The sequence below is a fragment of the Poecile atricapillus genome, chromosome Z, assembly GCF_030490865.1.
Source record: "Poecile atricapillus isolate bPoeAtr1 chromosome Z, bPoeAtr1.hap1, whole genome shotgun sequence".
Classification (NCBI taxonomy): Eukaryota; Metazoa; Chordata; class Aves; order Passeriformes; family Paridae; genus Poecile; species Poecile atricapillus.
In genome coordinates this window covers 104,206,802-104,233,610 of record NC_081289.1, presented here as the reverse complement: position 1 = coordinate 104,233,610, position 26,809 = coordinate 104,206,802, and the positions used below count along the sequence as shown (strand labels likewise).

General features: G+C 38.2%; 1 protein-coding gene across 3 annotated transcripts; it reads left to right on the top strand.

The window, feature by feature from the left end:
- Nucleotides 1-477: 477 nt before the first annotated feature.
- On the top strand, nucleotides 478-26,809 carry SECISBP2 (SECIS binding protein 2). 3 transcript variants are annotated; one of them, XM_058864587.1, is made up of 18 exons: nucleotides 478-570; nucleotides 1,711-1,808; nucleotides 3,705-3,897; nucleotides 5,874-6,000; nucleotides 6,406-6,560; nucleotides 7,667-7,754; nucleotides 10,749-10,882; nucleotides 11,406-11,564; nucleotides 14,201-14,302; nucleotides 15,581-15,700; nucleotides 16,876-17,008; nucleotides 19,523-19,692; nucleotides 20,460-20,598; nucleotides 21,048-21,177; nucleotides 22,880-23,100; nucleotides 23,831-23,985; nucleotides 24,419-24,620; nucleotides 25,374-26,809. In XM_058864587.1, exons 1-18 carry the CDS (start codon nucleotides 529-531, stop codon nucleotides 25,481-25,483), a joined length of 2,478 nt encoding a protein of 825 aa, XP_058720570.1. In that variant the 5' UTR covers nucleotides 478-528; the 3' UTR covers nucleotides 25,484-26,809. The 3 variants fall into 3 exon arrangements, with proteins under 3 accessions (XP_058720570.1, XP_058720569.1, XP_058720571.1); XM_058864586.1 differs by having other exon boundaries at nucleotides 1,711-1,856; XM_058864588.1 differs by lacking the exons at nucleotides 1,711-1,808; nucleotides 3,705-3,897 and having other exon boundaries at nucleotides 489-570.

Below are 26,809 nucleotides of genomic sequence, written 5' to 3'. Positions count from 1 at the left end.
TTGTGCACCACTTGGAAAGGCCAACAAAAGCAGGGTTGAAGTACATGCTCTGCATGGGTAATGTGTGGTCTCATGGAGACAGACAAAGTAACCTGAAAAGTTTGGTGAGGAAAAGAACCCTTCTACTCTTTCCTCCAAAAGCTGCCAGCGGTGTCTGTCTCAAGTGCCGGTCTGTACCAGGCCTGGTTAGAGCAGGACTGTCCAAGTTTTGAAGCAAGCACCTTCACTAAGAGTCCTGCTGAGCTCTGCTTTAGTCATGCTTTTCTCCAGCACCACATCGAGTGGCTGTCACGGTGCATACCTGCCTTAATTCCGTGCCGTCCTTTCTCCTATGGGGGCAGTGCAGCTCGGCCGGGCCCGAGCCCCCGACGCAGCCGGTGCCACCTCTCCCGCGCCCTGGGCCTGCTCGGCGGCTCCGGGCCCGCCGCCCGCGCGCACAGTGCCCCGGGGCTGGGGCGGGGCCGTGCGTCATCGCGGCGCGCCCTGCGCCCGGCCGGGCGGCGGCAGCGGGGCCGCGCCCCCCGCGCCATGTCGGCCGAGAGGCGGCCGCGCTCCGGCCGCGGCGGCGAGGTAAGGGCGGCGGCAGCACCTGCAGTCCCCTGCCCCTTCCCGGTTCTTCCTGGTGCGGAGTCGCTCTCCAGGAGCCGCCTGGGGCGGGAGCTTTGGGCGGATGGTCTTAGGCCGCACCTCAGTGCCGCTCCCCGCCCCGGGGGCCGCTCACCAGCCCGGGCCGAGCGCGCCGGCTGCGCAAACGCTTCCCCGGGCAGGGTGACTCCCACCGCGCATTGGATCAGCCTTTGGTTCAGGGCTGGGGGAAGAGGCCTTCTGGAAGGTCAAAACCGGGCGGGAGGGGTCGCTCAGGTTGGAACACAGCGAGTCGCTTCCCACCGCTTGGGATGGGGAACTCCAAACATTACCTTCCAGTGAGCTCTGGAAGTGTGGAAATCTATTCATTCGGAGTGGAGGGCCTGCTGCAAGGACTGGTGGACATCCCAGACATTTTAAGCCTGGGTGCCCAGATTCTAACCAATAGTAGTAGTGTTACGCACATGGACCTATCACCTGGTCCGGTTCGGGTGTCTCAGTGATCAGGCTACAGTCACCTTTGCTTCCTGCGTGTTTTGATAACATGGCAGTAAATAACTTCGAGTCTCATTTCATTGTCCTTCCATATATCCAGTGTAAGTCGATGGTAATTCAGAACAATTGGAGAACTTGTCTTAATAAATTTGTGTTGTGCTAGAAACAAGAAAATTATAAAATGAAGTGTTTGTATCAGATGGACTGCCTTGAAATACAGATGTGCAAAGTCATTATTGTCACGTACTTTCAGAGTTTGATTAACAGCAGTGCTAGTATATTTATGAATTTTAGTTTGTACTGCTCAAATATAAAGTAAGAATTCATATATTTTCATTTACTGCATCTTGTTTTAAGCAGGCTTCTGTCCTTTACATTACTGACCTTTGTGTTTCATGATAAATGAGGGTTTTAAGTGACTTTACAGAGCAGTCAGATGTTTTTTTGAATTCCTTGGTTTTGTTTTCTCTTTATTTCTCCATTTCCTTTTGGTGAGCTTCGTTGTTTTGCATGTTTTGTTAGAGCAAGCTAACACTTTCCAATGACAGTTAAGCTCACAAGACTGAGTGTTTTTCACTTAATAACATTAATCTCCAAATGCATGTAGCCAAAAAACCTTTTGTTTCTCAGGGCATCAAGTTGTCAGCAGAGGTCAAACCATTTGTTCCAAAGCATGCGGCGGTAACTGTGGCATGGTCAGAACCCTCAGAAGCATGTGTCTTTCCTAGGTACTTAACTACATGCTACCCATTTGTTCAGGAACCATCTTTGGATAAGTATGTATATTTTATGAATCTTATTTCTTGGGGGATTTTAACCTTCTGGTTTTGGACGTTGAGTTCTCTTACAAAGTCAAGGCTCCAATACATTATTAGTCCAACTGTAGAAGTGCTTCTGCATTATCTTTGTGATTTAGTTTTTTATATTTATGTTCTCTGGGCATATATTAGGAACCTTGTCTTTTTCTCACAAGGGCCCGTATTATTAAGGAGGATTTGGTGGTCTGTAATGATTGGTCTGGTTTTTGTGTGTTTTGGAAGGAGCTGAATCCAGTCCTTGGATGAAAGAATGGTTGTGTTGCAGCCATGCTGAGGTAGATACAGTTGTACACAAGGAAAAAGATTCTTCAAGGAGGTTTCTTATCCTGTAAAATATTTAGTATATGGGCCTCTCCTGGATCACCTCTCCATAACGTGCATATCTGAAAAGGCAGTTTTACTAAAAATGCTACAGGTTTCCAAAAGTTTTAGAGCTCTTCTGTTAGAGCCCAGGAATGGTATTTGTGGTAGACTTATCAAAGTATTTTTTAAACCAGGGCAAACTAGACAAAAGCCTACATAGTAGGATAGGAAGTAATTGAGTCTTGTTAGAATCTGATGATATTACATAGTTCTCTCATTGCTTCTCAGGACTCTAAGCATTGGATTAGTTTTACAATTACTGCAAAGTTATTGGTATTTCTTTAAGAATTCAGAGCCTTAGTGAACAAAATCATTATAGGCCATCATTTTATCCTACAGGAAATCTTAGTGTTTTAAACCTATTTTCATTTGTACTAGAAATTTAGCGTTGAGGTGAGTATGGCCTGTTCTGTGCATCAGAGAAAGCCCACAGCATTAGCATTAAATCAATTACTATTAAAAAAACCCCAACCCATACAACAGTAATCTTCTAATGAGTGTTTTGCCTTGTTGGGACCAAACATAGTTATATTTGAGTCTCATTTGGTATATTTCTTCTTTGTGTGTGAACTGATTATAAGCATTGTTTTGTCTGCATTTTGTCAGAATTGCAACAGGTAGTATGAAGTGTGTTAGCTGAAGTCTCTTGTACTGAAGGGAGAGTTTCTCTGTCATTACCTACACAAAATTCTGAGGTTGGCAGCTTCATGGAGAACAGCTTTAAAAACTGAGTGCAACTTTCTGAAGCTGAGAAATTTGTATTCTCCCTAATCAAATCTGGACTCTATATATTTTCTGAACAAAGTGCAAAGAGAAATTGAAAGTGAATTTTTTGAGCATATGTTTGAAGGAAGGAAGCATTCCCCAGTTACGTTGTGTTTTCGTAAATTTTCACATAATTGTGATGGGTTACATGCAGGTCAGTTAATTATTATTTTATAATTCTACATTGTATTTCATACATGTTTTATATTTCATAAAATACTCCCACTTTGTTATTGTCATTTTAAGACAGGTTTTAATATTTGGGTTTTTTTTGCAGTCAAATATGTGATGCATGTCATGTCCTTACACTGTGCTTTTGATTTGTTTCACAAGAAAAGGCTTACTGAAAATAAACATGAAGAATCTCAGTAACCTTAAACAGGCATGAGGCCTATAACTGCAAGGCAGACAAGCCTTGAAACTTGGAAATGGATGACGTGTGTTTTAAGATGTTTGCTTAACTACATGTTTTCCCAAAACAAAATTAATTGTTTTTAGAGAAGTCTGTAGCAGTAAGTAAATACTTAATTGAAATAACATGGAATAGTTCTCTTTTGAAATAGAGCTTTCTTGTTAAACAAATTATTTAGACAAGGAATATGTTTGTCTAGGCAACAAGTAGGTGCTGAAGACTTTCCTCAGGATGACTTTCATTTCTTTCTCAATGTCATCACATAGTTTTCTAGGAGATCCTGCCTTCCGTGAATACTCCAGCTGCTCTTACTCACCTGATGTTGTTGCAAATGTGTATCCAGTAGCTGGCTCACAGTCTCAGTCTAACAACTCAACACACTATAATGGTTCAGGAATAGTCAGTGAATCTACTGAGCAAACATACCCAGTCAGACAAGAAAGTAGGAGTCTTTCAAAGGTGAGCAAATTTGTATTTTTAAAAAAATTAATATTAATTCTTACTTTAAATCAATGTTTATAAATGTTTGGTTCATACTTTTAAAGTGAATCATCTCTCTTCTTGTAGTGATCATGAATGGCATTTAAAGAGGATAGTAGTAGAGTGTGCCCAGCTTCAGAATACCAAAAAGTTCATGGAATTAATTCAGATTAATACAATTTTTCAAGCAGCTTTTTTGGAACATGAGAGGAAATAATTTTTTTTTCTCAGAAAGAAGCATCTAAAGTGAGAGGGGGAGGCTGTGTGGGGAAGGCCATTCATTTGTGAGCTGTGCTTTCTTTTTTCACTCTTTGGGCTTGAAGGAGGATAGAAGGGCTTTTTTTTTTAAGCCCAGTGGCAGCTTCCATTAACCTGACTTAAGACAGGCCTGGTGTCTGTAATCATCTCTTTGATTGATAAGTGGTAAAATCACTTCTGTTGTTGAAGGATTTTCAAGACTAGCTACAGACTGAAGACAATCCACAGCAAAGGAGGAACTTGGGCTGCTGGGGAGAGGGAAGAAAGGTTCATGTTAGAAATATACTCTTTTCAGTCAGTAGAACCGATGTTCAGTAAACATCTTCATTCAGTCATTTTTGTGTGTGTCTGTTTGGGGATAAATTTCCTGAAACTTGCGAAATATTTTCTGACAAAAAATACACAAACCTCTCAAAATATAAAAGGAAAAAACCCTAATGTATTATAAACTCATTTTCCTCTGGGGTTAGATGTTGTGTTTCTTAGATTTGTAGAGCTGCTTTTGTTTCCAGCAGTTTCATCTGATCTATTCTGCAGTCACATCCTTCTGGTGGACCTTCCTCCCTAGGCAGAGACCTGGTGACTTCACTGTGGGCAAGCCTACGTAGAGGAGTTGTAAGACTAGGCATTAGTAGACATAAGATACAAAGTTTAGACGTCTAAAATTATTTTTTTCTTACTAAGAGGAGGATTAAGTATTGAAGCTGTCTGGGGAGAGGATGAGCTCAGCATTATAAGTGATGTAATACAAAGAAATTTAGTTAGGCTTCTGGGAGGAGTTCTGTGATCTTTGTAGGGGCCTTATACTATTTTATAGTGTTTTTGTCATTTTTCCCCATCATATTTTTTTGTGAACTTCAGAGAAGTGGTTGATCATTGCAGCTTTACATTAATTTGGTCATGTGTCCTAACGCTTTAACAGTTTGCCATTGGAGATCAATTAATGCTTCGTCCTCCCACCTAAGAAAACAATTTTGATGTCAAATATACTTTGAGTTTAGTTCAGTGTCCTGCAATCAGAGGTAATTCGTCTAGGCTGGTATAGTATAGTTTGCATAGATGCAAACCTTGTGCTTGTTCCTTGCTTTCTGGCTCCTAAGCCCAGGTCTGCCAAACTGTGTTTCATGGAAGAATCGTAAGATTTTCATGACTGTGCAGTATGGGTGAGTGTGTATCCTTTACAGGGATCATGTAGGTGTGTCTAACTACTTTACTCCAAGTTTTTTGGATGTTGTGACACTAGTCTTACACAGTTTGCCCATGATAGGTAATTTAGTCAGAAGATTGCATGTTTTTAAGATTTTAGCACTGTTCTAGAAGAAATTTTGTTTTGAAGAGTCAGACTAGATGATTTAATTCCAAATAATTTTAAACTATTGGAAATGCTCTGATTAATGAGATTGCAAAAATGCTGTTGTCTAGAAGCATATGTATATATCCATCTTACTTGGGCTATAATATATGATAAAAATGGCACAGGGAATAAGGTAGATGAAATTAAATAGCATATCTCTAAATGGCTATTCCTATTTTTATTGACTGCTTGTGGATATGCTTCACTGACTGTTTGTTTTGTATTAACTTGATGGTCAAACTCTAGAAACTTCGGAGGTGATTAACTGTAACTCATGGCAAACTTGCTAGCTTTACAAAGTTTCAGTAAAACGTACTAAATATATTACAAATATTTGCTGCAGGGGAGATCAAAAGAAGGTGAAAAAAAACTGGACAAGAAAAGGCATGATGGAGGTGAAGCTTCTGTCAGAATTGTGAGCAGGACTTCATTCCAGACTTCTACATGCAGGAGAGATTCCATGAAGCCAGGTACAAATGTTGTTTGGTTATAAGTACATGGAATAGATGTGGAATGGGTGTCTGTGCAATGTACTGCAGTTGCCTGTTTCTAAATCTAGAGTAGTTAAGGAAAAAGGTATCTCTTCTGTGTGACTCTCTTGAGAAGGAATGGTGACCTGTCTTTTCCTGATGGAGTAAATCACATAAAGAAATACAAAAAATTTCTAAAAGGAACATCTGGGTTTATATTTGCTTGTTCAGTCAGTCGTGTTTGCATGCTGATTATAATTGCTAGTTTTTTTATTTAATCTGAGCTGTGCTTAGCAACAGCCCTCACAATGATTGCTGTAGTTATGTTAACTAGTGTACTATAAAATGTACCTAGAAATGAGCACAAACAAGTTTAATTACTTAGATTTTACATGCTTTATTTAGACAGGTTCAATAAAACTGCAAACAAGAAGTCAACTGAAACTCCAAAAGCAGAATCTCATCCTGTACCCACATTTGAAGCTAGCGTTCTGGATTTCCACAAGTCACAGAGTCTGGGAAACAGTGAGATACTGAATGTACACCAGAAAAGTACACCAGTAAGTTTGCTGGAAAATAACACTATGTCCTTATTCAATCTCACATGTCTCTCTTCTGCTTCACATCAAGAATAAAACCCATGTTGCAGAACTTGTAAAAACAAAACTTGTCAAAAGTACAAGCAATATTAATGCAAGTATTTTGCATTCAGCATGGCAGTTTAAGACCTATTTAGGTTCCGAGCTAGAGGTTTTAGGGCACTCCTTCTAGGTGGTGATGTCAGTGCTTGCTGTCTCCTACTCTTCCTTACTGTTCTTTCTTTGTCTATGCTGCCCATAGAGAGAGGAAAGCCAGATACCACCAGAATGTAAATTTGTACTGGTATGGTCTAGATTGGTCCTGTAGGAACCAGATATGTTCCTGTACTTGGCAGCTTACCATTTTCTCTTTCACCTGGAAATAATAAATAAGCAGTCAGTTAGTTTCAACACATTGGGGGGGAAAAAAAAAAAAGTCTGCATTGTTGTACTTGATTGCTTTCTGCCAAAGGTTAAAAATAAACTGAATTCCAGGAGGAGAAAATACTCAAAATTCAAAAATTGTTGAACATTACTCTTTATTGTTTTGGCTCCCTGTTTGTTAGTAAATAAAGTACTTAAGTATTCAGTAGCATATCACATATATTGAATCAAAGTTTTCAGTAGTGATTAATGATTAATAATTCTGAAGGATCCAAAAAGAGTAATATTTCTGATACTTCCGAGTGGAAAACTGTCTGTAATGATAAAAGATCTTTCTGCTAATCCTAGAGTGTCATTTTTCATTATTTGTTTGAGTTTGATGATAGAATTTGTTTTAAGCGTATATGAAACATCAAAGTATTTTCCTGTTTGTTGTTAGATTATTGTTTTGATGCTTTTGTAAAATATAAGAAGGTATAATCTTGCTTATACAGCAGTGAAGAGGTATCTGCTCAACTTTTGTAATACCATAGGGCTGAAATGATGGTTCCATTAAGACAAGAAACAAAAAGGCTGAAAAGGTCCCTATGCCCTTATCTGTAGATGGATTGAGGATTTTTTAGTTCATGGTGGTTTATTGTGTTTAGCTGTGTTTATGTCACTGATTTTAATCCTTTTATTATACCTGACCATCTATTTTGCAGGAAGATACTTCTGCAAAAATCAGTGTTTCACCAAAAGCTTCAGATGAAGCAGGAACCAGCTTAATTCCCTCTTCACTTGATGGTAGGGGTAAGTTCTCCATGCAAAAATTATTTGCCTACATTTTTAACTGCTTGTATCTCAGCAGTTTGGAAAATGAAAGTGTCCTGAGGAGCTGTTGATGTGTAAAGTGAAAAAAGAATTTAGGAGCAAGCATATTATAAAAGAAAAAAAAACCAAAAAAAACCCAAAAATAATGCTGTATCAATTTCTTTCAAATAAAATGACCACTTACTGCTCATTCTTCCTCATATATTTCATCAGCTGGGATTTTAGAATTGAAGAATTATTTAGTTTGGAAGAGGTCATAACCCTAACTGCCAAATCCACCACTAAACCATGTCCTTAAGTGCCAAGTCTCTACAGGTTTTAAATATTTCCAGGAACAGTGAATCAACTACTTCTTTTGGTGAAGAAATTTTTCCTAATGTCCAGTCTAAAACTGCCTTGGTACAACGGGCGGCCGTTTCCCCTTATTCTTGTCTCTTATTACCTGAGAGAAGAGGCCAACCCCCACCTGGCTACACCCCGCATGCGGGTGGTTGTGGAGAGTGATAAAGTCTCCCCTTAGCCTCCTTTTCTCCAGGATAAACACCCCCAGTTCCCTCAGCTACTCCTCACAGGCCTTGTGCTCCACACCCTTCATCAGCTCCATTGCCCTTCTCTGGACATGCTCCAGCACCATAATGTTCTTTTTGTAGTGAGGGGACCAGAACTGGATGCAGGATTTGAGGTGTGGCCTCACCACTGCCACATACAGGGGGGAAATCACTGCCCTGATCCTGCTGATCACACTGTTGCTGATACAGGCCAGGATGCCATCAGCCTTCCCAGAGGCCTGGGTGCACTCTGAGTCATGTTCAGCTGCTGCTTACCAGCATCCCCAGGTTCTTTTCCTCTTGGCAGCTTTCCTGCTGCTCTTCCCAAAGTCTGTAGCACTGCATGAGATTGTCACAACTATCTGAAGGACAGAACGTATCATTTCAGCTTGCTGAACCTCATGCAGTTGGTCTCTGCGCATAAATCCAGATCCCTCTGCAGAGCCTTCCTACCTTCTAACAGATAACACTCCTGCCCGGTTTGGTGTCATCTGTGAACATGGTGACTGGATCCTCGTCATTGATACATTACACAGGACTGGCCCCAATACCAAGCACAGGGGAAAGTAATGAAAACTAGCTCCAATATTAAGTCCCATTTTGTTATGTCATTGATGCTCAAAGGAAAATATTTCTGTAGTTGCCTCTCATGTTGTTTCACGTAAGAAAAAGAACATGTATTGGTTATTGGAAGTCTCTTGAGTCATATGCAGATTTTTTCCGAGAATAAATGATAGACAGATATTTGGTTCGTCTTTATATGCAGATTTGTTCTAAATAGCTGGCTCCCCAGAGTTTAGTATGTACCTACAATTTTTCCTGTGTCCTGTTATTTCTGTTAAGAGAAACATGACGCTGAAATACTTCCCTTTTTCTACGTTTGTTCATTTTGTTTGGGAATTTGTGGGGGGAAGAGGGGCTTTGGGCTGTTTTTTTGTTTACCCGGTGTCTGGCTGTGGGGATGAAGAGCTTTGTTTTTTGATTGTTTTTTTAATTGCCACAAGCTCTCACATGGCTAGTTTAATGTGAAAAGAATTCTGTTCATCAGGACCCTGTCTTGGAGGCATCACATACATTAGGATTGAATTGTCTGATTGCTTCTCACTGGATTTCTGTGCATGCACCAACACGCACCAGTCTGAACAGTTTGGTCCTTATCTTCCCAGTAACTTCAGTAAGGATTCAGAAAGGACAGGTTAATGTGCTGGAATGCACTGAAGGGCCTTCTAAAGATAGTTACTAAAAAGCTTGTCAACCAAACTAAGGAACTAGGGAGATTGCTTGTTTACCAGGCAAAATAGACTTAACTTGATGAAAATTGACAATTTATTGACAATTAAAATAGCATCATATGGTGAGAAGCAGAAACAAAACTAAAGCAACTTTCCTCCAATCCTCTGTTCTTCCTCATACCTCCTCCCTGTCCTGAGTGACACAGAGAAGCAGATGCCACTGCCACTTCTTTCTGTGCACAGTTACAAGGGCACAGCTGCCTCACCATGGTCAGCACCAGGGGCTGTAGGGGAACCTCTGTTCCGGTGCCTGAGCTCCTCCTTCCCTCCCTCTGCACTGATCTAGGTGTTTGCCGGGCTTCTGCATTCATGGTTTTTCTTATCATTCCACCTTCCAGCTCCTGCCTGTGTTTTTCATTCTTTCTAAACATAGGCACCATCAGCATGGCTGATAGGCCAGCTTAGGCTGGCAATGGGTCTGTGTTGGAGCTGTCTGGTGTTGGCCATGTCCATCTCTTCACAGCAGCTACTGCAAAATCCCCCTGCTAGCAAAATTCACCGTCTAAACCCATTATGCTGTTCTACTGTTCAAAGGAAGTTTTTCTCATTCTTAAGAAAAATCTACATTTGTGTTCTGTATTTGCTTCATGTTAGGAATATTTACAAAATTAATTATATCTTTCAAAATACCTTTCAAAACACTGATATAACTCAGTGGTAGTGAGTGACATTCTTGTACACTGAGACACTGGGAAGTATTTAATCTGCTATGTTTGCCTATAACACTGGGAAGTTCTCAGAATGTAAAAAATACTGATGTGGCCTTGTGCATGAAAACTGCATGACTTCTAGAAGGATTATTAAAGGAATTTTGTATATAATCATAGAAGAATTTTCAGTAGTTTGAAGATGAGCATGGGAATATGGAATTAGTATAATACAGTATGGATTTCCAAATATCAAGTAATTGTGTTTATGTATATAGTGTTGCACGGTATATAGAATAGTTAAAATTCAGGAAAGCTTGCTGGAGAAATAAAATGTGTGTTTTATTTCAGTCCTTCCTCAGAAAGAATATGGCTCTGCTTTATTTGCTAGGCCTTGACTAATCAATTATGGATCCTTTTGAGTATCTGAGGACTGTTTTTGAGTCATCTTTATGTTTACTTTTTTCTCAATGTAATTTCCTGAAGCACCAGCAGATGGCTCTGCACAGCCACGTGTGTCTTGGGCTGTGGTACTTTCGCAGCCCCCAAAGAAAATTGTTTCATCACCAGCATCTGAAGGTCTTTCCAGAGGCAAAGGGAAGCAGGATAGTGAACCAAAGGTACTTGAGAATTCTCTGTTCACAACTAATACGTGTCACTGTGTTTGTGTCTCTTTAAAGCCTTTTTTTTCCCTGGGCTTTGTACAGTATCCACTTTTTTAAAGAGATTATATGAAGTCAGCTTGTTCTTACTTAGAATTTTTCATGTCATGGAAAAGAATTGTAGGATATCAAAAAGGCAGTGCTAGTCCAGGAATAAGAACTTTCAACTTTGGGGCTGAATTTTTTTTCAAATTCCTGGCCCTCAGAATGAGACATGAAGCAGTGAACTCTTGCCTTATTTGGCTTAATATTTCCTAATTAAATCCCAGTAGTCCCAATACATTCTGATAACAATGCAGTATGTTACAACTGAAGAATTCTTGCTGTAGCTATGAATTTCTAAGAGATACTGAATTTTCCTTGTCCACTTAATGTCCCAGCCTGGATTAAGATATCCTTTAGTAGTGTAAGGCTAGTCACTTGCATGTATTTTGCATAAGAAGATTAGTTTTTAAAGGTCATGCTTCATGGTCTTTCACAGCAGTCAGAAACAAAAAATACTGCAAGTGAAACTGAGCCTGAAGAAGGGTCAGAAAGGAAGAAAAAAAAGAAGAAAAAGAAGAAAAAACTAAAGTTACCTACTGATGTAGAAAGACCTCAGAGTGAATCTAACATAATACAGGAACCACCGAAGATTGAGGTAAACTGAAGAAGTTTTTGTTGCTGTTCTTTTACGTGTTATGAGTGTACTAGAAGACTGAATATTAGCACAGTTTTGTACAAATTTAAGTTAAAAAAAAATTGTAATTGTATGTTAGTACAGTTTTTTTTTCAATTGAGATGTTTGTCAGAGGTTACTGGTAGGAAACTTGTAGTTTTTAAATTATCCTGTTTGGTGAGCACAGTTTCCTAAATTAGAAATATTCTGTAGCAGCTGTTGCTTGGGATATGGGGAATATACTGGGTGCTACAGTGTGCCACAGTTTTAAAGATTGTGGTACAGTATTACAGTTCTAGTTGTCTCGAAGATGGAAGCAATTTCTGTGTAACACAGTTGACAGTGCTTACATTTCTGATTTTTAATTTCAGTTTCCTTCCAAATTCATGTAACTGTAATTGGCATATTAGTATTTTTGTACTTCTGTGTGTCGGTATTGCAAAGGCATGAGCCTTTTCCACAATAGAGGAGTGTTATCTGTTACGTGGTTGAACAGTGCTTCAATGAAGGCCTAATATTGTACAGCATGTGCATGTGTTGATTTACATGTTTGATCTAGTGTACAGAATACTCAGTCTCTGAAATGACAGCATAAAGAAGCCTTCCTGGCTGGTTTCTGTTCTGTACCTTTTAATGTAGAACATGTGAAGCAGAACTGTGTTTACATGGTTTCATTGTGTGGTTCCTTGTCCAGGAATGGCACAAGAAATGAGTATTAACAGACCTCTTTGTTAGAGAATTATGGGTAAAATCAAAGATCTGCTATGCTACCATAAATGGTGGATGCTATGAATAGACATTGTCTAAACTCAAAAACATTGTCTACTAAAAGAGAGTGGCAGAAGTCACGGAAAATAGCAGAATGGTAATGGGACCATTGAAGTAAAAATTTGAAAAAAATTGCATAGAAGCATGGAACAAGGCATACACATTGCACTGAAATCTGTGATGTGGATGCAGTATCCATTGTGGCAGTGGGGGAGAGCTTTCTGACCCTCCTGGTTTGCTGGGAATGCTTGGTGTCCTCATCAGTTTGAAAAATGGGTGAGGTGCTTGTGTGATGCTCTTGAAATAATAAACTATGAAGAGATGACACACATGGAGCTTCTGGGCATCCAGGAGGTTTAAGTAGGTTCTGTTTAAGTGCAGCAGCTCAACAGAGCAATATATTGGGTGGCTCTCTTGCACAGGTTAATCATTTATAGATACTGCTAATAAGCATAAATGGATACATCTGGAGAAAACCAATCCTGTCTTTTCAAACACATTGGTAGGTCCTGACCTCAGTGTCTTACTTGAGTTAAATATTGAAGCTGCTATTGGCAGACATGTAAATGGTGCTGGAAAATACTAGGAAAATAACAAGGAAAATGGATTATGACAGTTCAGGGCACATCTGATCTAAATATAGTGTGGATTTTGTTTTCCTACATTCCTCCCATTCCTTAAAAAAATACACATATTTGAACTAAAAAAGATAGACAGAAGGCTCCAGAAATAATCAAAGGTATGAAGCAATTTCTGTGGGAGGCAAGACTGAACAAAATTAGGACTTCTTAGTATGTGAAAGAGATGGCTAAATAGGAATATAGCAGTGGCAAGAAAATAAAAAGGGAATTAATTGACCTTTCTTCCAATGTTTGATGTTCTTACAGATGGTAAGAACAAATACAGGGAGATGTAACCTCATACTGAGTGCTGTATTTTAATTATTCCGTTTACTTCAGCATGTTGCAAATGTCAGAAATTGCATTTCAGAAGCAACTGGACAGACTTAAATCTTCTAAACTGAAAAGAGTGTATTTGTGAAATATTTTTTCACTTCCTTGCGGTTGCTTTTTGGCTTACTTGCAAGCTTCTTTAAAATTTTCATTGGTTGAAGTGTTTCTAGCCCTGTGCTAGAGCTTCCTAGCTTGGGGTGTTTAAATAAAGCTTTTCAGGCTGGAAAAAGTCTTGGTGTGTTCAGTGCTACTGTTAAAAAGGCCTCTCAGAAAGTGGGAGGAGAAGCAAAAACCTAGCTGGTGGATTGGGATCATCAGGATGGAGACAGTAGGTATAGGGTGACAAATACAGGGTAAACTTCAGCCTGTCTGCACTTGATTAATTAAGATTCTGCAATGGATCCTCTGCCAGTAAAACTTACTCTTGTGTGTAAGCCATAATAATTTTGAGTAATTGCTGTGTTTATTTCTGTACTCTAGTAAATACTGCCTGTTTTGTTCTTTACCACTCATGTGTTTAAGGCAGAATTGCACAGCTGGAGACTGTACTGGAAGAAGTGGGAAGTTGTTTGCAAGGCTTTTAAATGATTAAAAAAACACTCCTTTAGGAACCTCTAATGATTTCTATCAGCTGACAACCATAATAAGCTGCTTTTGGAAGCATTTCTGTTACAAGCTGTTTCAGCCCTGAATTAGCTGCTGCATGGAAGATTTAACCATTGTTATACTTGTCATAGCTGGTGGCACTACCCTTGGCTTCTGAATTTTTGTACAGTGAAAGAAATTATGATGAATGTTTGATAAGCAGGGAGAAAATGTTTGGAGTATAGAAAAAGGAATTTTGAAAATATGGACTTGGTTGTTCTTATGAAATCATCATCTGGTTTATTTGTTTAGGATGTTGAGGAGTTTCCTCATCTGGCAGCTGCTTCAGATAGGAGAAACCATATAGGACCTCAGAAACCATCCTTTTCTTCTGCAGTCAGAAAGCAGTCTGAAGTAAGTAGCCTTGTGATATTATGTGATTCACATGTCAGTTATGAATCCAAGTTGTTTGGGGTTTTTTTTACATGAGTGAGATAAATCTCAGGAATTAATTTAGAAATGTATTCAATATGTGAATGAATCCTATGCATAAATCACAAGGATTAAAAACGTGATTGTTCTGTGAAAGCAAGTAAAGTAAATAATAAGGATAAAATTCTAGTTTTCAGTTGCTTTGAAATTAGTTTTGCTACTGAAAATTTTGGTCCTTGGCTTTATTTCCTGGTGAATTTTAGTGGTTTAAAAAAAGTCCCAAAACGCAAGAAAAGAAAACCATTGTTTACTTTCTTTGAGGGAGTAAATAGCTTTGACAGAGAGGGGTGAGTAGCAAAAGGCACAGCAATTGCTTAAAAAAAGTTCATTACAAAAAAGGTGCTGTACACACATGCAGCTGAGATAAAAGCAACCCCTTAGCTTTGTAGATGTAAGTGGGATTAGGCCATTCATATGCCTGTAACAAATATTTGAAAATCAAGCTGCCATGCTAGTTTTTTCTTCTAAATCTGAAAAAATCCCACATGAATGTGAGTAAGTAGTGTGGCAGCCAGTAAATGGTCACTCTTCTAGAAGGCCATGTATGGTCTTCCCAGAGCCTTCTCTTTTCTAGGCTGAACAACCTCCTCAACTCTCTCCACCTTTTATCATAAGAGAGGTGTTGCACCCTCTGACCATTTCTGTGACCCTCCTCTGGACCTGCTGTAGCATGTCCATGTCTTTCTTGTGCTGGGGATCCCAAAACTGGACGCAGTACTCCAGATAGGGGCACACAAGAGCAGAGTAGAGGGAGAGAATCACTCCTCTCAATTCATGGGCCAAACTTCTTTATGCACAGTCCAGGGCATGTTTTCTGGGCTGGGAGTGCCCATGGCTGGGTCATGTTCTCTCACCCACCAGCACCCCCGGGTTGTTTTCCCCAGAGCTGCTCTCCATCTGTTCATCCCCCAGCCTGTGCTGGTACTGGGGGTTGCCCCATTCAAGGTGCAGTACTTGAACTTGGCTTTGCTGAACTTCCTGAGTTTCACACAGTCACACCCTCAAGCCTGTGAAGAATGCCATCCATCATTCTGGATGGCATTCCCTTCCCTGAAGTGTACTGCTCGGCTTGGTGTCATTCACAGACATGCTGAAGGTACACTTGGTTTGAATTTAGTATCATTTTCACCATTTTCTGTGTGTTTTGTTTTAAAATATTTTTTCTTCCTCCTTGTCACTTTTTGTCTTTATGTTTCTAAGATCCATCTCTCTGAAGAGCCTTGTGATAGTCAGTCTCCCTCTCTGGATGAAATTCCCAAGATGGATGGACTGTCAGGGAAACAAGCTTCGTCTTCTGTATTGGAAAGAAAGAAAACTCAGGTAAGTGAACTCATGTTTGAAGAGTTCACAACTCAAATGGACAAAAGAAATGAGCCTGTTTAAATATAAGACTTAAGTCCATGCTCATCTGGGATTCTGCATTCATACTTTGAGATAAGTGACATGGTCCTCTTGATTAGAAGCAATCAGTGGTAGTAATTGCCAGCCTCCAGAGTTTGATACAGTGTTCAGGGAAAAATACAAACTTTTCATTAATATCTGTGGGTTTCAGATATCAGGAATTTTTTTTTTCATCTGTTTTACTTGATCATGGCATAAATCCAGTCCAAACTGATTGTCATAAAGAGCTGGGAACCTCCTAAAAGTGGTTCTGATGGAAGAGGGAGACAAGGAGATGCCCTTATCTTGATGCAAGGAGGAGGAGGAATACAGTGCAACAAGTGAGGTTAGGAAGTAGTTTTGTGTTGGTGTGTAGGTTCTGGCACAGCTCTTATGCAAGGTGAGATCGCAGTTGAAGACTGAGGGCATCGTGTTCTGTAAACCTGTTGTAACAGAAATTAAAATTATTTGGTAAGACCAGATCAGACTTCTAAAAGTGCCAAATCTGGCAGTCATTTCCTTTGCGTGTTTTGCTGTGGTAGTTTGTTTGTTCGTAGTCTTTACCACACTATTCATTTGTAGTCTATTTATTTTCTGCATTAAATATGGCTCATGGCTTTTTCCTTCCCTTCAAAGCACAGGGCAAGATGAGTGCTTATGAGAAGGTGGTGCAGAAATGATAACCTCTATTTATCTGAGACATTGGAGATAATGATTTATGTGTGTTGCAATCATATACCCTGGAAGAATCACTGTAGTTTTTCTATACCTTTAAGGAAACTTTAAATTTTCTTTTAAATGAGCCTTTTATCTCTTTCAAAGATAGATGACAGTTTGACCAAAGTGGGACCCTGACGTAAAAGCCTTCCTGTATTAAAGACTTTGTACTTTTATGCTTTGTTGCAGTAGTATTTTCAAAAGTTGCCTGAACTGTTTCTGGTTTTTTTTAATATTTTTGACATTAAAGTTGATGTTTATTTGAAGATCATTGAGTAACATTAAAGATCAGAAGTATTGTGGATAAAGATGTTAAAAGAGTATATTACACCATAAAAAAAAATGGCCTTTGTATTCTGAAGTGGAGGCCCTTACTAACTGGTGCTGAACTTGTTCAGGAAACATCCAGGAGCAGTGGTAAGAAGAGTCAAATTCCAGTGCAGTTGGATTTGGGTGGCATGCTTGCAGTCTTGGAGCAGAAGCAGCAAACAGAAAAGTCAAAACAGTCTCCTAAACCTGTGGTATTTTCAGGTATTGGTTACTATGAAATTTCCTTTCTTTTACCTTAAGCTGTTTTTAAGTATTCAGACATTAAATGTAGTCTGATTTCTGATCTGTGATGATCTCTGTGCAGGCAAGAGCACAATTCACCAGATACAAGAGAAAATGAAGGTTCTTTAAAAAGAAATTAAAAAAGCACGACAGTCTGAATTGTTTGACAGAAGACTTATGGAAAGAAATACCTTAAGGACCCTGATTTGTGAAAGACTGCCTTGTATAAATCTCAGGCATAACTGAAACGTTGCTTTGACAGAAATACCAATGTTTGGAGATTTTTGCTCTCCGTTAAGTATATGTGTTAAAGTTCTGATCTGCACAGGCCGGAAGGGGCTACACAGTAACAAAGGCTTTCTTAATTGCCTCTGATGCTAGAAATCATGGAGCTGGGGCCTGATTGAAAAGGACAGAGATTATAAGAGTGAGGCAGCCCAAGCCAGAGGATGAGTTCTGACAGACCTCTTAATTGAAATAATTTACGTTAACAAAATGCTAGGTTGTGTTCATGGAGAGGATCTTTCAGTCCTTTATGATGTATAACCAGGAAGCAGAAGAAAATAGCTCATTGCCTTTCTCATTATAGGTCAAATTTTAATCTTGATTATGCTGTTGTAGTATATTTTGCAAAAGTAACCACAATATTTGCTAGCATTGAATTATGGTAAAATTTCTCTTATTTCAGCAGAGATTTTTTTTTAAATTATTTCAGAAAGAGATGCAATCACAACAGATTTAATCTCGCAATACTTAATGTGATACCTGAGATTTTAAATACGAAGCTCAAGATGCTAACCATTGATGAGATTTTCTTTCACTAAGCTGAGAGAATTTACAAGATGCTTTTTTAAAATACTTCTTTTTTTCAGTTAATCTTTTATTTTCATTTGGGTCAATCAGACTTAATGCTGCAGAGGTGCTAATAAGCAGTTTTGTTTCTATAAAATTATACAGTGCATAGATTGATGAGTAGATGGTGGGCCACAAAGGTATGGGTCCAAATACGTGTTTTCAAATACTAAGTTTCCTGTGCCTGAATCTCCTGCAGAAGAGAAATTGCTGTGTCATGTTGGTATCCTGGGGGCCATAAGGCAGATGCTGCCTTAGCTTTATACTTCTTTAGTATTCAGTACACCATTGATTTGGTGTGTACCAAAGTACAACTTCAGTTTGTGAAGTGGGATCATGCTGGCCTCTGTTACCAGGAGGACAGTGAACAAGATTGGAAAGGAGTGTGACCACAGACAGTTGGTTTTATTCCACTTACTACTTTGCATGATAGATAATATTGGTAAAGTCATAAAGCTTAGGAACATGAAAACTGTGAACTTGAAATGGTGATGTACACATGAAGGAAATATGTATCTGCAGGGTTATTAATTGCTTATCTTTTTCTGCAAATCCAGCTTCAGTTTTTGTAGCCACCTGTGCTGCACATTCTTGGTAGTGTTCTCAGTTTGCCTTTGATATGCAGAGCCAAAGAATAAACATAGAGTGTAGCAGTTTTATGATGTAAACTGTTTACAGTAAGAGTACTGCATGTCATGTGGGAGGATCTGCATATAAATCCTGTGGAAGCAGTAAATGAAGATGGCTTAAGTCAACCTGCCGGAATACTTGCCTGTATTCAGGGGAGAGAGGTTGCCTGAGTCACAGAGGGAGGTGTCCAGCTGGTTCCACTGATAACTTACTTAGTCATCATCTCCATTGACTTGCTAATATGAACTGCTTTATATTGCAGGAAACTGAAGTTTGACAAAGTGTTCTACAGAATACAGCAGTTCCTACTGATAGTGAGAGATTGTAGTTTGGTTGGTATGAGGTCATAGTGTGGAAGACCCAGGTTTAGTCATTTGTCCAGTCATTTAAAGCTTCTGTGCTCTGAGCCCTCTGAAAAGTGCAAGTGGACATCTTCAGCGAGCTTTGCAGGTTAAGCAAAAGAGACTTTGCTGTAGCTTTGCATTACTCATGACCCATTTGCAAGTGAATTTCACACAGCTTCATTAAGGTGTAACAAAAAGTAGGCATAAGTGCTTAAGTTTATTTACAGAGAGTAAATCTAGAATCTGCAATACTGCTACTCAGTATTTATCTTAACCCAGTAGGGAATCTGTGGAGGAGGAAATGCCACCACCATGAAACGTAGAAATTCCTGAAGCCTTTCATTCCATGAACCTGCATGGCATGGTTTTGAAGGTAGCTTGGACTGCAGTGTTTGGTCAAGTTCTGCTTTTGAGGCAGAGACTGTGATTCCAGGGGTAGTAGCAATTTCCAGTAAGTAAGGTCCCAGGTAATAGAAGTAGAGGACACAACAGTCTTTTGTGAGGAGTATATCTTTTAAAAATAACATTGTTCAGTGATACACAATTGTCTAAATATTCGTAAAAGCAACACAACACAATTTTAGTATGTGTATACCAGTTTTGAAATTGGATTCTAGTTCAGGTATTCATTTTAGTCATCTGATGCAGTTTTCTGCTTAAATCTCAGTTGGTGGTGCCATACCATTGCTGTCTAAAGACCCTGCTACAGCCACAAGAAGTCACCGTTTAAACCAAGGAAAGATGCCTCATAATCCCTTGGATTCCAGTGCTCCTTTGGTAAAGAAAGGGAAACAGAGAGAAGTACCTAAACCAAAGAGACCAACACCTCTTAAAAAGGTCTTTGTTTTTTTTATCTTAAATAGTAAAAGTATAGGGTAATATATTACTCTGGGAGTCTGTTAAGCCCTCTTATCTGCATCCCAGTGTCCACTTGCCTGAATTCAGTTTTAGCTTTGCTTGGTTTCAGGGGGGAGGGGTAGAAGAGGGTAATCTTGCTAAATGGTATACAAATTCCCAAAAAATACACTTTCTCCGTTGAATCCGTTGATAGCTGATAAAATGCCACTGTGGAAGTGTCCACATTTAATTGGTACACAGGGTACCAGTATGCATACAAAGGAACATTACTTGGTTTGGCAAAGATGACCTTATTTGCAGGACTGAGGAGAATGGATCAAACAGAGGTCATATTTAATGTTTTTGTGCTCTTACAAGCTAGAACTCCAGCTGATTCTTTAGCAACAAGTGTTAGGTCCAACTGGTGATTTCTGTTGTATCTTCCCTCTTTTCCCATTGACATTGCTTCCTGTTACATCTTCTATACAGAGGATTTTTTTAACTTTAGTTCTACCGTTGTAGTTTATCCCTACTAAATATTTTCTCCACCCATACACTCACTGGTAATCATGGTGAAAGTCCTATTCTATGAAAATTTAGGAATTACCTTTCCTTCTTATAATGTGCAAATAAAAAGAAAAAGTTGTAAACTTCAGAGGCTTGTGCTGAACCTCTTTATAAATGTTTTTTGTGTAAATATGTAGTAAGAGTAATGCTTTGTTATCCGCATGACATCAAATTGGTTTGGTTTTGATATATATTTTTAGATAATTTTGAAAGAAAGAGAACAAAGAAAACAGCAGCACCTGTTAGAACAGAAAGCAGAACCAAAAGATGAAGATAACATTTGTCAGACAACAGGAGATGCTACTGAAAATGCAACAGTTCTACAGGACAGTCAAGCAGGTATCTTTTGGGAGAACCTGTAATACAGAATGTAGCTGGAAATTTGAACACATTTAGTACTTTAGAAAATAAGTACTAAATACTGCCAAGTGATAGCTGCAACCTCAGAGTTGTCTGAGATTCACCTCAGGCTTATCTTGATTGTAAAGCAGGCCAAAGCTGAAAGTCAGTAACAGGGATTCTGATTGCTGTTCCAAACTTCTATGCCTGTTGGTTTTATGATATGTTGTGAGGAGAGTTCCCACCTACCTCTGGCAATTAATGAGATTTGAAATGAGAAAAAAACCCAGTGAGATTAAAAAAAAAAAAAAAGTTAGATGTATTTCCCTATTACCACAGACTGTTCTAATACTAAAGTAGTGACTCTTCCATACATGCTTGACAGATTAATATCTTCACAATGCTTTTTGGGCTGTCTTTTCATTGAAATATCTTGGTTTATATGATAGCTGTTCCGGTAACACAAGTTGCTGAAGTGTTTCCAGAGCACACGGGGATCAAGGAATCTAAAGAAGGTCCTGTGACTTCAAAGCAGCTAACTGCCACTCTTCCAAAAATCCACAGCAGGAATTTTAGAGAGTAAGTATTGATTTTATTGATGGCACATTTTGCACAGTATCACCAATACGGCATTTTTCAAACAAGGTAATTCAGTTGCATGCTCTGCAAAACTAACTGTAGCTTAGACTGAAGGCACTAAATTTTTTTCTTTCAGTCTTTCTGTAAACTGACACACAGAGAAATGATAAACTTAGTGTGTTTTGTGATTCTCGCTTGAAAATGCATGTTCCTTGAAGGGAAAAAACCAAAATTCACTAGAGGCTAAAGGAAGAAAAGCTGCTGTTAAGGTATAAGTACTTTAAATAATGGGCTAACAGCTTATATAAGGTGTGTGCTACTTTATTTCTTAAAAAATATTTTTAGTTGTAGTTTGGTTTTATATTGCCAGACCAAATGGCAAAAATGTAAAGAAACCAGATGACATTTTCATGTTGTGGCCGGCCAAAGAAATAAAGGTAATACTTTTGAGCTATTGTGTGCAATTTCAGCTAAATGTTTAAGATGATGTGTGTACACGTTTCTTTATAAAAAAGAAATAGCCATTACATAAATTTGAAGAAGTCCAGTAATGAGAGGTTAAAACAGTTTCCTGGGGAAAGCAGTGTTTTAGCTTTTAGTTCACCTCCCATAAAACAAATCCACAGCTGGTGGTTTTTTTGCAGTTCATGTCATAGTAATGGTTAATAGTGATACAACCATACTTTCTGTGTTAACTCTTAATTTAACTTCTAATTGCAATAAAAATTGCTTTATTTGTGTCTATGCAACAGTGTTTTACTGAGAGCACACTTTGGGTTGAATACATGAAGGATGACTCAGTTTACAGGATGTAGAGCATTCAGCGAAGCTTAGATTATTTTCTTTAGATTAGGTTTTTAGGTTCCAGTAGATCTGTCTTCAAGACAAGCAATAGGAAATAGTAAGTAAAAATGCTTGTAACCTAAATTAATTTGGGAAATAATTGTATCTCTAAGATTCAGGGTAGATGTTGTGAGCTTTTCTCATTATCTTAAGTGAATTTGCCACTGGGAAATCCTTCTGTTGACAATGCAGATGATACATCTTTAGTTTTTCTCTTTGATACCTTTCTTCACTGGAAAATTCTTTGTGTACAAGTGGGGTGAGGTGAAATAATTTTTAATTCTGATCTTCCCCAGCCTGTACTAGAAGGGTGAATTACATTATTTTGTATCCTTTCCTTATGAACAACACAAAGCCATAGTCAGAATATGTGAAAAAGGATACAGATGAATGTAGGGAGGAGGAATGTAATCCAGTTTTCCATGTTTATTACACATAGCCTTGAACTTACAGAAATAAGTTAGAATTTTGTACTGTTGCTGTACTTTGATTTATATACATCAAAGTAAATGCCCTCAAAAATGCTTCAGAAGAAAAAGATATGCACATACCTATTTCTTGGGATAAAATATATATATATATATTTATTGTACATGTATCTATTTTTAATATAGTTTGATTAGAAAGCCAGGTAACACAAGGAAAGAAACTTCTTCCTCTTAAGTTCTCAGACACTGAAAAGAAATCCTAAGTAAATTTTTGTTTCATGTATATAACAAAGTGTGTTTCGAGTGGAAACAGAAAAAAATGCAAAGACATAGAATAGAATTTAAAATGTATATTTAATGTATTATGTATTTAAATGTTACATATTTGTAATTTTAATGAGTCTAACTATTTAATTGCTCCTTTGTTCCAGTTACTGCAGCCAGGTACTTAGTAAAGAAGTTGACAGTTGTGTGACAGACCTGTTAAAAGAACTGGTTCGTTTCCAAGATCGCTTGTATCAGAAAGACCCAGTAAAAGCCAAGATAAAACGCAGGCTTGTTATGGGTCTTAGAGAAGTTCTGAAACATCTGAAGCTGAAAAAACTGAAGTGTGTCATCATCTCTCCTAACTGTGAAAAGATTCAATCAAAGGGTAAATAAGTTCTTAACGGGAAAAAAAAGTCTGTTTAATAAAAGAAATACAAAAGAGAAGGTTCAGTATATTGACAAAAATATTATTATTGGAGGAATTTATTTGAGTATCCTTTGAAATCCAGCCACGTGTAGTTGCCTTCCTTGCTCAGATTGTTTACTGCTGTGCAGCTGAACTGTGAGCTGAGTCAAGACTATCTGGGGTGGGAGAAGTTACCTGAGTTTAGGGTCTTTTTAGTTACTGATTGGCTGTGTTGCTGCATAAAAAATTGCACTGCATAGTTGAGACAATCCAAAGGCTGCTGATGCCAGATCTGCCATCGCAGGGGTTCCCACCGTATCGATCTCTTTAGGACACGGAGTGACAATAAATCACTAGTGATAGTTTCCTAAAAGTTGTCATTATTGGCATTAATTTATTGTAATTGTTGTAATGATTGTAATTTAAATAATTCCTTAGCAGCTAGGTCTTTTTTGATACTAGATTAGACTGTACTTCATATATAGTAAAATATGGAATAGTAGCAGTCTAAAATTAATGCTAAGAATTAAGAAAAAAATGTCAAGTTGTCTTTTAAAAATGGATATTCAGTGGTATTATTGTGATCTCTTGTTTATTTTTCCTATAAGGTGTAGTTTCAGAATGCACCCATAATCTTGGGATATTTTTGCCTTGTGTTAACAGTATGGCTCTTTAGCTCCAATCAACCTGATTGTATTGTCTGTTTCAGGTGGGCTGGATGAGACTCTCCACAACATTATCGACTGTGCCTGTGAGCAGAATATCCCGTTTGTGTTTGCCCTTAATCGCAAGGCTCTGGGCCGCTGTGTGAACAAAGCAGTGCCTGTGAGTGTGGTGGGAATTTTCAGTTATGATGGGGCTCAGGTAAGCTGAAACAAGGCACTTCATGTTTTTGTTCAGCTTCACTTCTTACTTGGAAGAGGAGATGAAAATACTGTGATTTTTAAGGGTTTTTTTGTTTGTTTTGCTTTTGCAGACTTACACGCCATCACAGGTCATACACATAGCTTATGTGAAAAACAGATTTTAGAAGTACAGGCAGTTAGCACTGTTTAAAAAAATTACTCTTGCCGTCTCTTCCTGATATCCTCTTCATCTTTATCTCCCTCAATATTTCAAGAGAACTGCTGTTTTTATAAATGCTGATAAATGCTGCGTTTTTCATGTTTTCATACATACTAAGTTGCTCAACTTTTATGTATGAATCTACACATTCTGAATAAGGAATATTCATTAGATTTTCAAGATGTTAAAACTTACTGTATGATTTAAACTCTATTATTTTATATTGCCATAGGATCATTTTCATAGAATGGTACAGCTGACAGCAGAGGCTAGGAAGGCCTACAGAGATATGATAGCAGCTTTAGAGGAAGAAGCTAAAGCAGGACTAAGAGAAACCCAACCCAGCATCTTAACTTCTGAACCTGAAAAAAATGGCCTGTTAGAAACGTGTAAAACATCTTCCAGAGACTCAGATGAGGATGTACCAAATTACAGTAAGTATTTACTGACTTGGTTTTTGTTCCATTTTCATTCATTGTGCTTATTAGTTCTGTGATCTTTCACTGGAATGAATGACATCTGCTCTAGTCATTATTAAGGAGGGAAGGAGGGGAAAAATTCTTGGGTTTTTTTATAAATTTGAAGTTGGGTTTTGCTGAGAAAGTGTTAAAGAAGGTTCCTCCCTGAAATCCAGAAATGGCATGGAATACTCATTGCTTTGATCAAGGAGGTTTAACAGAGCTCCTAATTATACTGCTATTTGTTCAAAAAATCCTTTTAAGATTAATTGTAGATGTCCATCCTCTATGACTATGGTAGACATACCTTTTGTATTGAAGCCTATTTGAGATGCATCTTCCTATCCACAAACGCACATTTCTAGAAACGTTTTCCACCAGCTCTGTTCTTAAGTCAACAGACAGTGCAATGTATTGCAGATAGAAAGTTTTGAAAATTTAGAGGTTTTTTAAAGTTGGAACCATCTTCAGCATTAGCCTTGCTTGAGTAGGGTGTTGGGCACAAGGAGCTCAGTCACTCATGGGTTATTTTTTTGTGTGTCATCTGATGTTGCATAATGTAAATGCCAGCATGCCTGTGTGTCAGCTTATCTCAGCTCTTATTTTGAAGGGAAAGTAAAGAATCAGGGTTGACTTTTCATTTTAAGTTTTTCCTCAAGTATTATATGGTAACATGTTGGTTTTTGTTTTTTCTTTGTTGTTTGCCTTTTTTTCCCCAATATTCCCTAGTTAAAGTCTGGAGGAGAAAACTTGAAGAAGAATATAACCCATATGCACTGGAATTGGAAAAGAGTGCAACTGCTGACATGGCAATATTGAATTTAGAAGACCATCAGTAAATCCACATCCAGCTCTGTTGGGCTTTTAATTTTTTTTCTTTTTTTTTTTTTTTTTCTGATAGATCCCTAGGAAGAAGGTAGCAAAATTACATTCTCTAAAGAAATACCTGAAGTTAGCTAAGCAACTTGTTCTGAATCCCTGTAAGCAAATACACACTGGAGCACATGAGGCACTGCTTAATTTTTTTATGTTCTATTTGTTTATCTGATTATTATAGCAGATGACCTTGCTGTAATTGCTGTAATTGCTGTAGCCCCAAACCACTTGAACTGGCTTGGCACACTTTAATGTTTTTATGGACTAGCATTGATTTCTTGGGGTAGAATATACCAAAAGAATCTGATAGAAAAATAATTTTCTTCTGGAAGAGATTCCTTGAGCCAGAAGGGGCTACAGGAGAGTTGCCCTTAATTTTTAACTCCTGTATAAAAAACTTAAGTTCTTGTTTGATTATGGGTTTGTTCTTAGTTTTTCTTCTAAATAAGCATGCTCAGAAGGGCAGGCCGCTATCAATGTCACTTTATTCTAGTCATCAACAAATTAATTTGGGTAAGGTAGCTTGATTTAAACTAATTAAGGAAGGCCTTGATGACAAAGTTCCTAGTTAGGAACTAGGAGTTAGGAACTTTTCTGTGTTGTTCTTTGGGGATCATACATCAGGTGTGAAGGAAATAGCACAGACTACAAGGGTCTGAAAATCCTGAAGTGAATGTGCTCTGTTTAGACTTTTTATAAATTTGATGTTTCTGTTGCTACTGAGAGTAGTTTGTAATACATCCTGCTTTGAAGTTCAATGATACTGCAGGACAGCAAATGTGCTAGGCTGTTTCTTTGTACCTTCTCTTTGCTGAGACTTCATTCCTTCAGTTTGGGGTTGTGGTGATATGTACATCTATGAGTTTTTGAGCAATCTCAGTTTGTATCTAAATAGAAAAAATTTATATCTTATACAAAATGAAGTTTGTATCCTAGAGGAAATAAAATTTTAAAAATGAAATGTGTTTATAGTAGTGGTGGAGCACCTTAGTAGGAACGGCCTACATAAACACTGTTTTTTGAGGACAAGCCTAAAGAAAGTAATTGGTGGGACGCACATAAAACTTGTGTCAGCTTTTCTGAAAGGTGATACAGATACCATGTGCTGCTCAGCATCTCTGAGGTGTGTCTGCAAGTGCTTCACCATACTGAACATTTGTAGTGCAATACTTTGGAAAGTAGCTGCCTTGTGATGATAGAAGTGATGTAAAAAACTAATTTTGAAATGAACAATTTTGTAGAATATAGATTGTATAAAATCTGATACAATATATTGATTCTATAAAGAA

Excerpts from the sequence above, each read along its gene's own strand:
- SECISBP2 (XM_058864586.1), top strand. The coding sequence starts at position 529 with ATGTCGGCCGAGAGGCGGCCGCGCTCCGGCCGCGGCGGCGAG. Across the intron at positions 571-1,710 it reads GCTCCGGCCGCGGCGGCGAG|GGCATCAAGTTGTCAGCAGA; the intron begins GTAAGGGCGGCG and ends TTTGTTTCTCAG. Across the intron at positions 23,101-23,830 it reads TGAAAAGATTCAATCAAAGG|GTGGGCTGGATGAGACTCTC; the intron begins GTAAATAAGTTC and ends TGTCTGTTTCAG.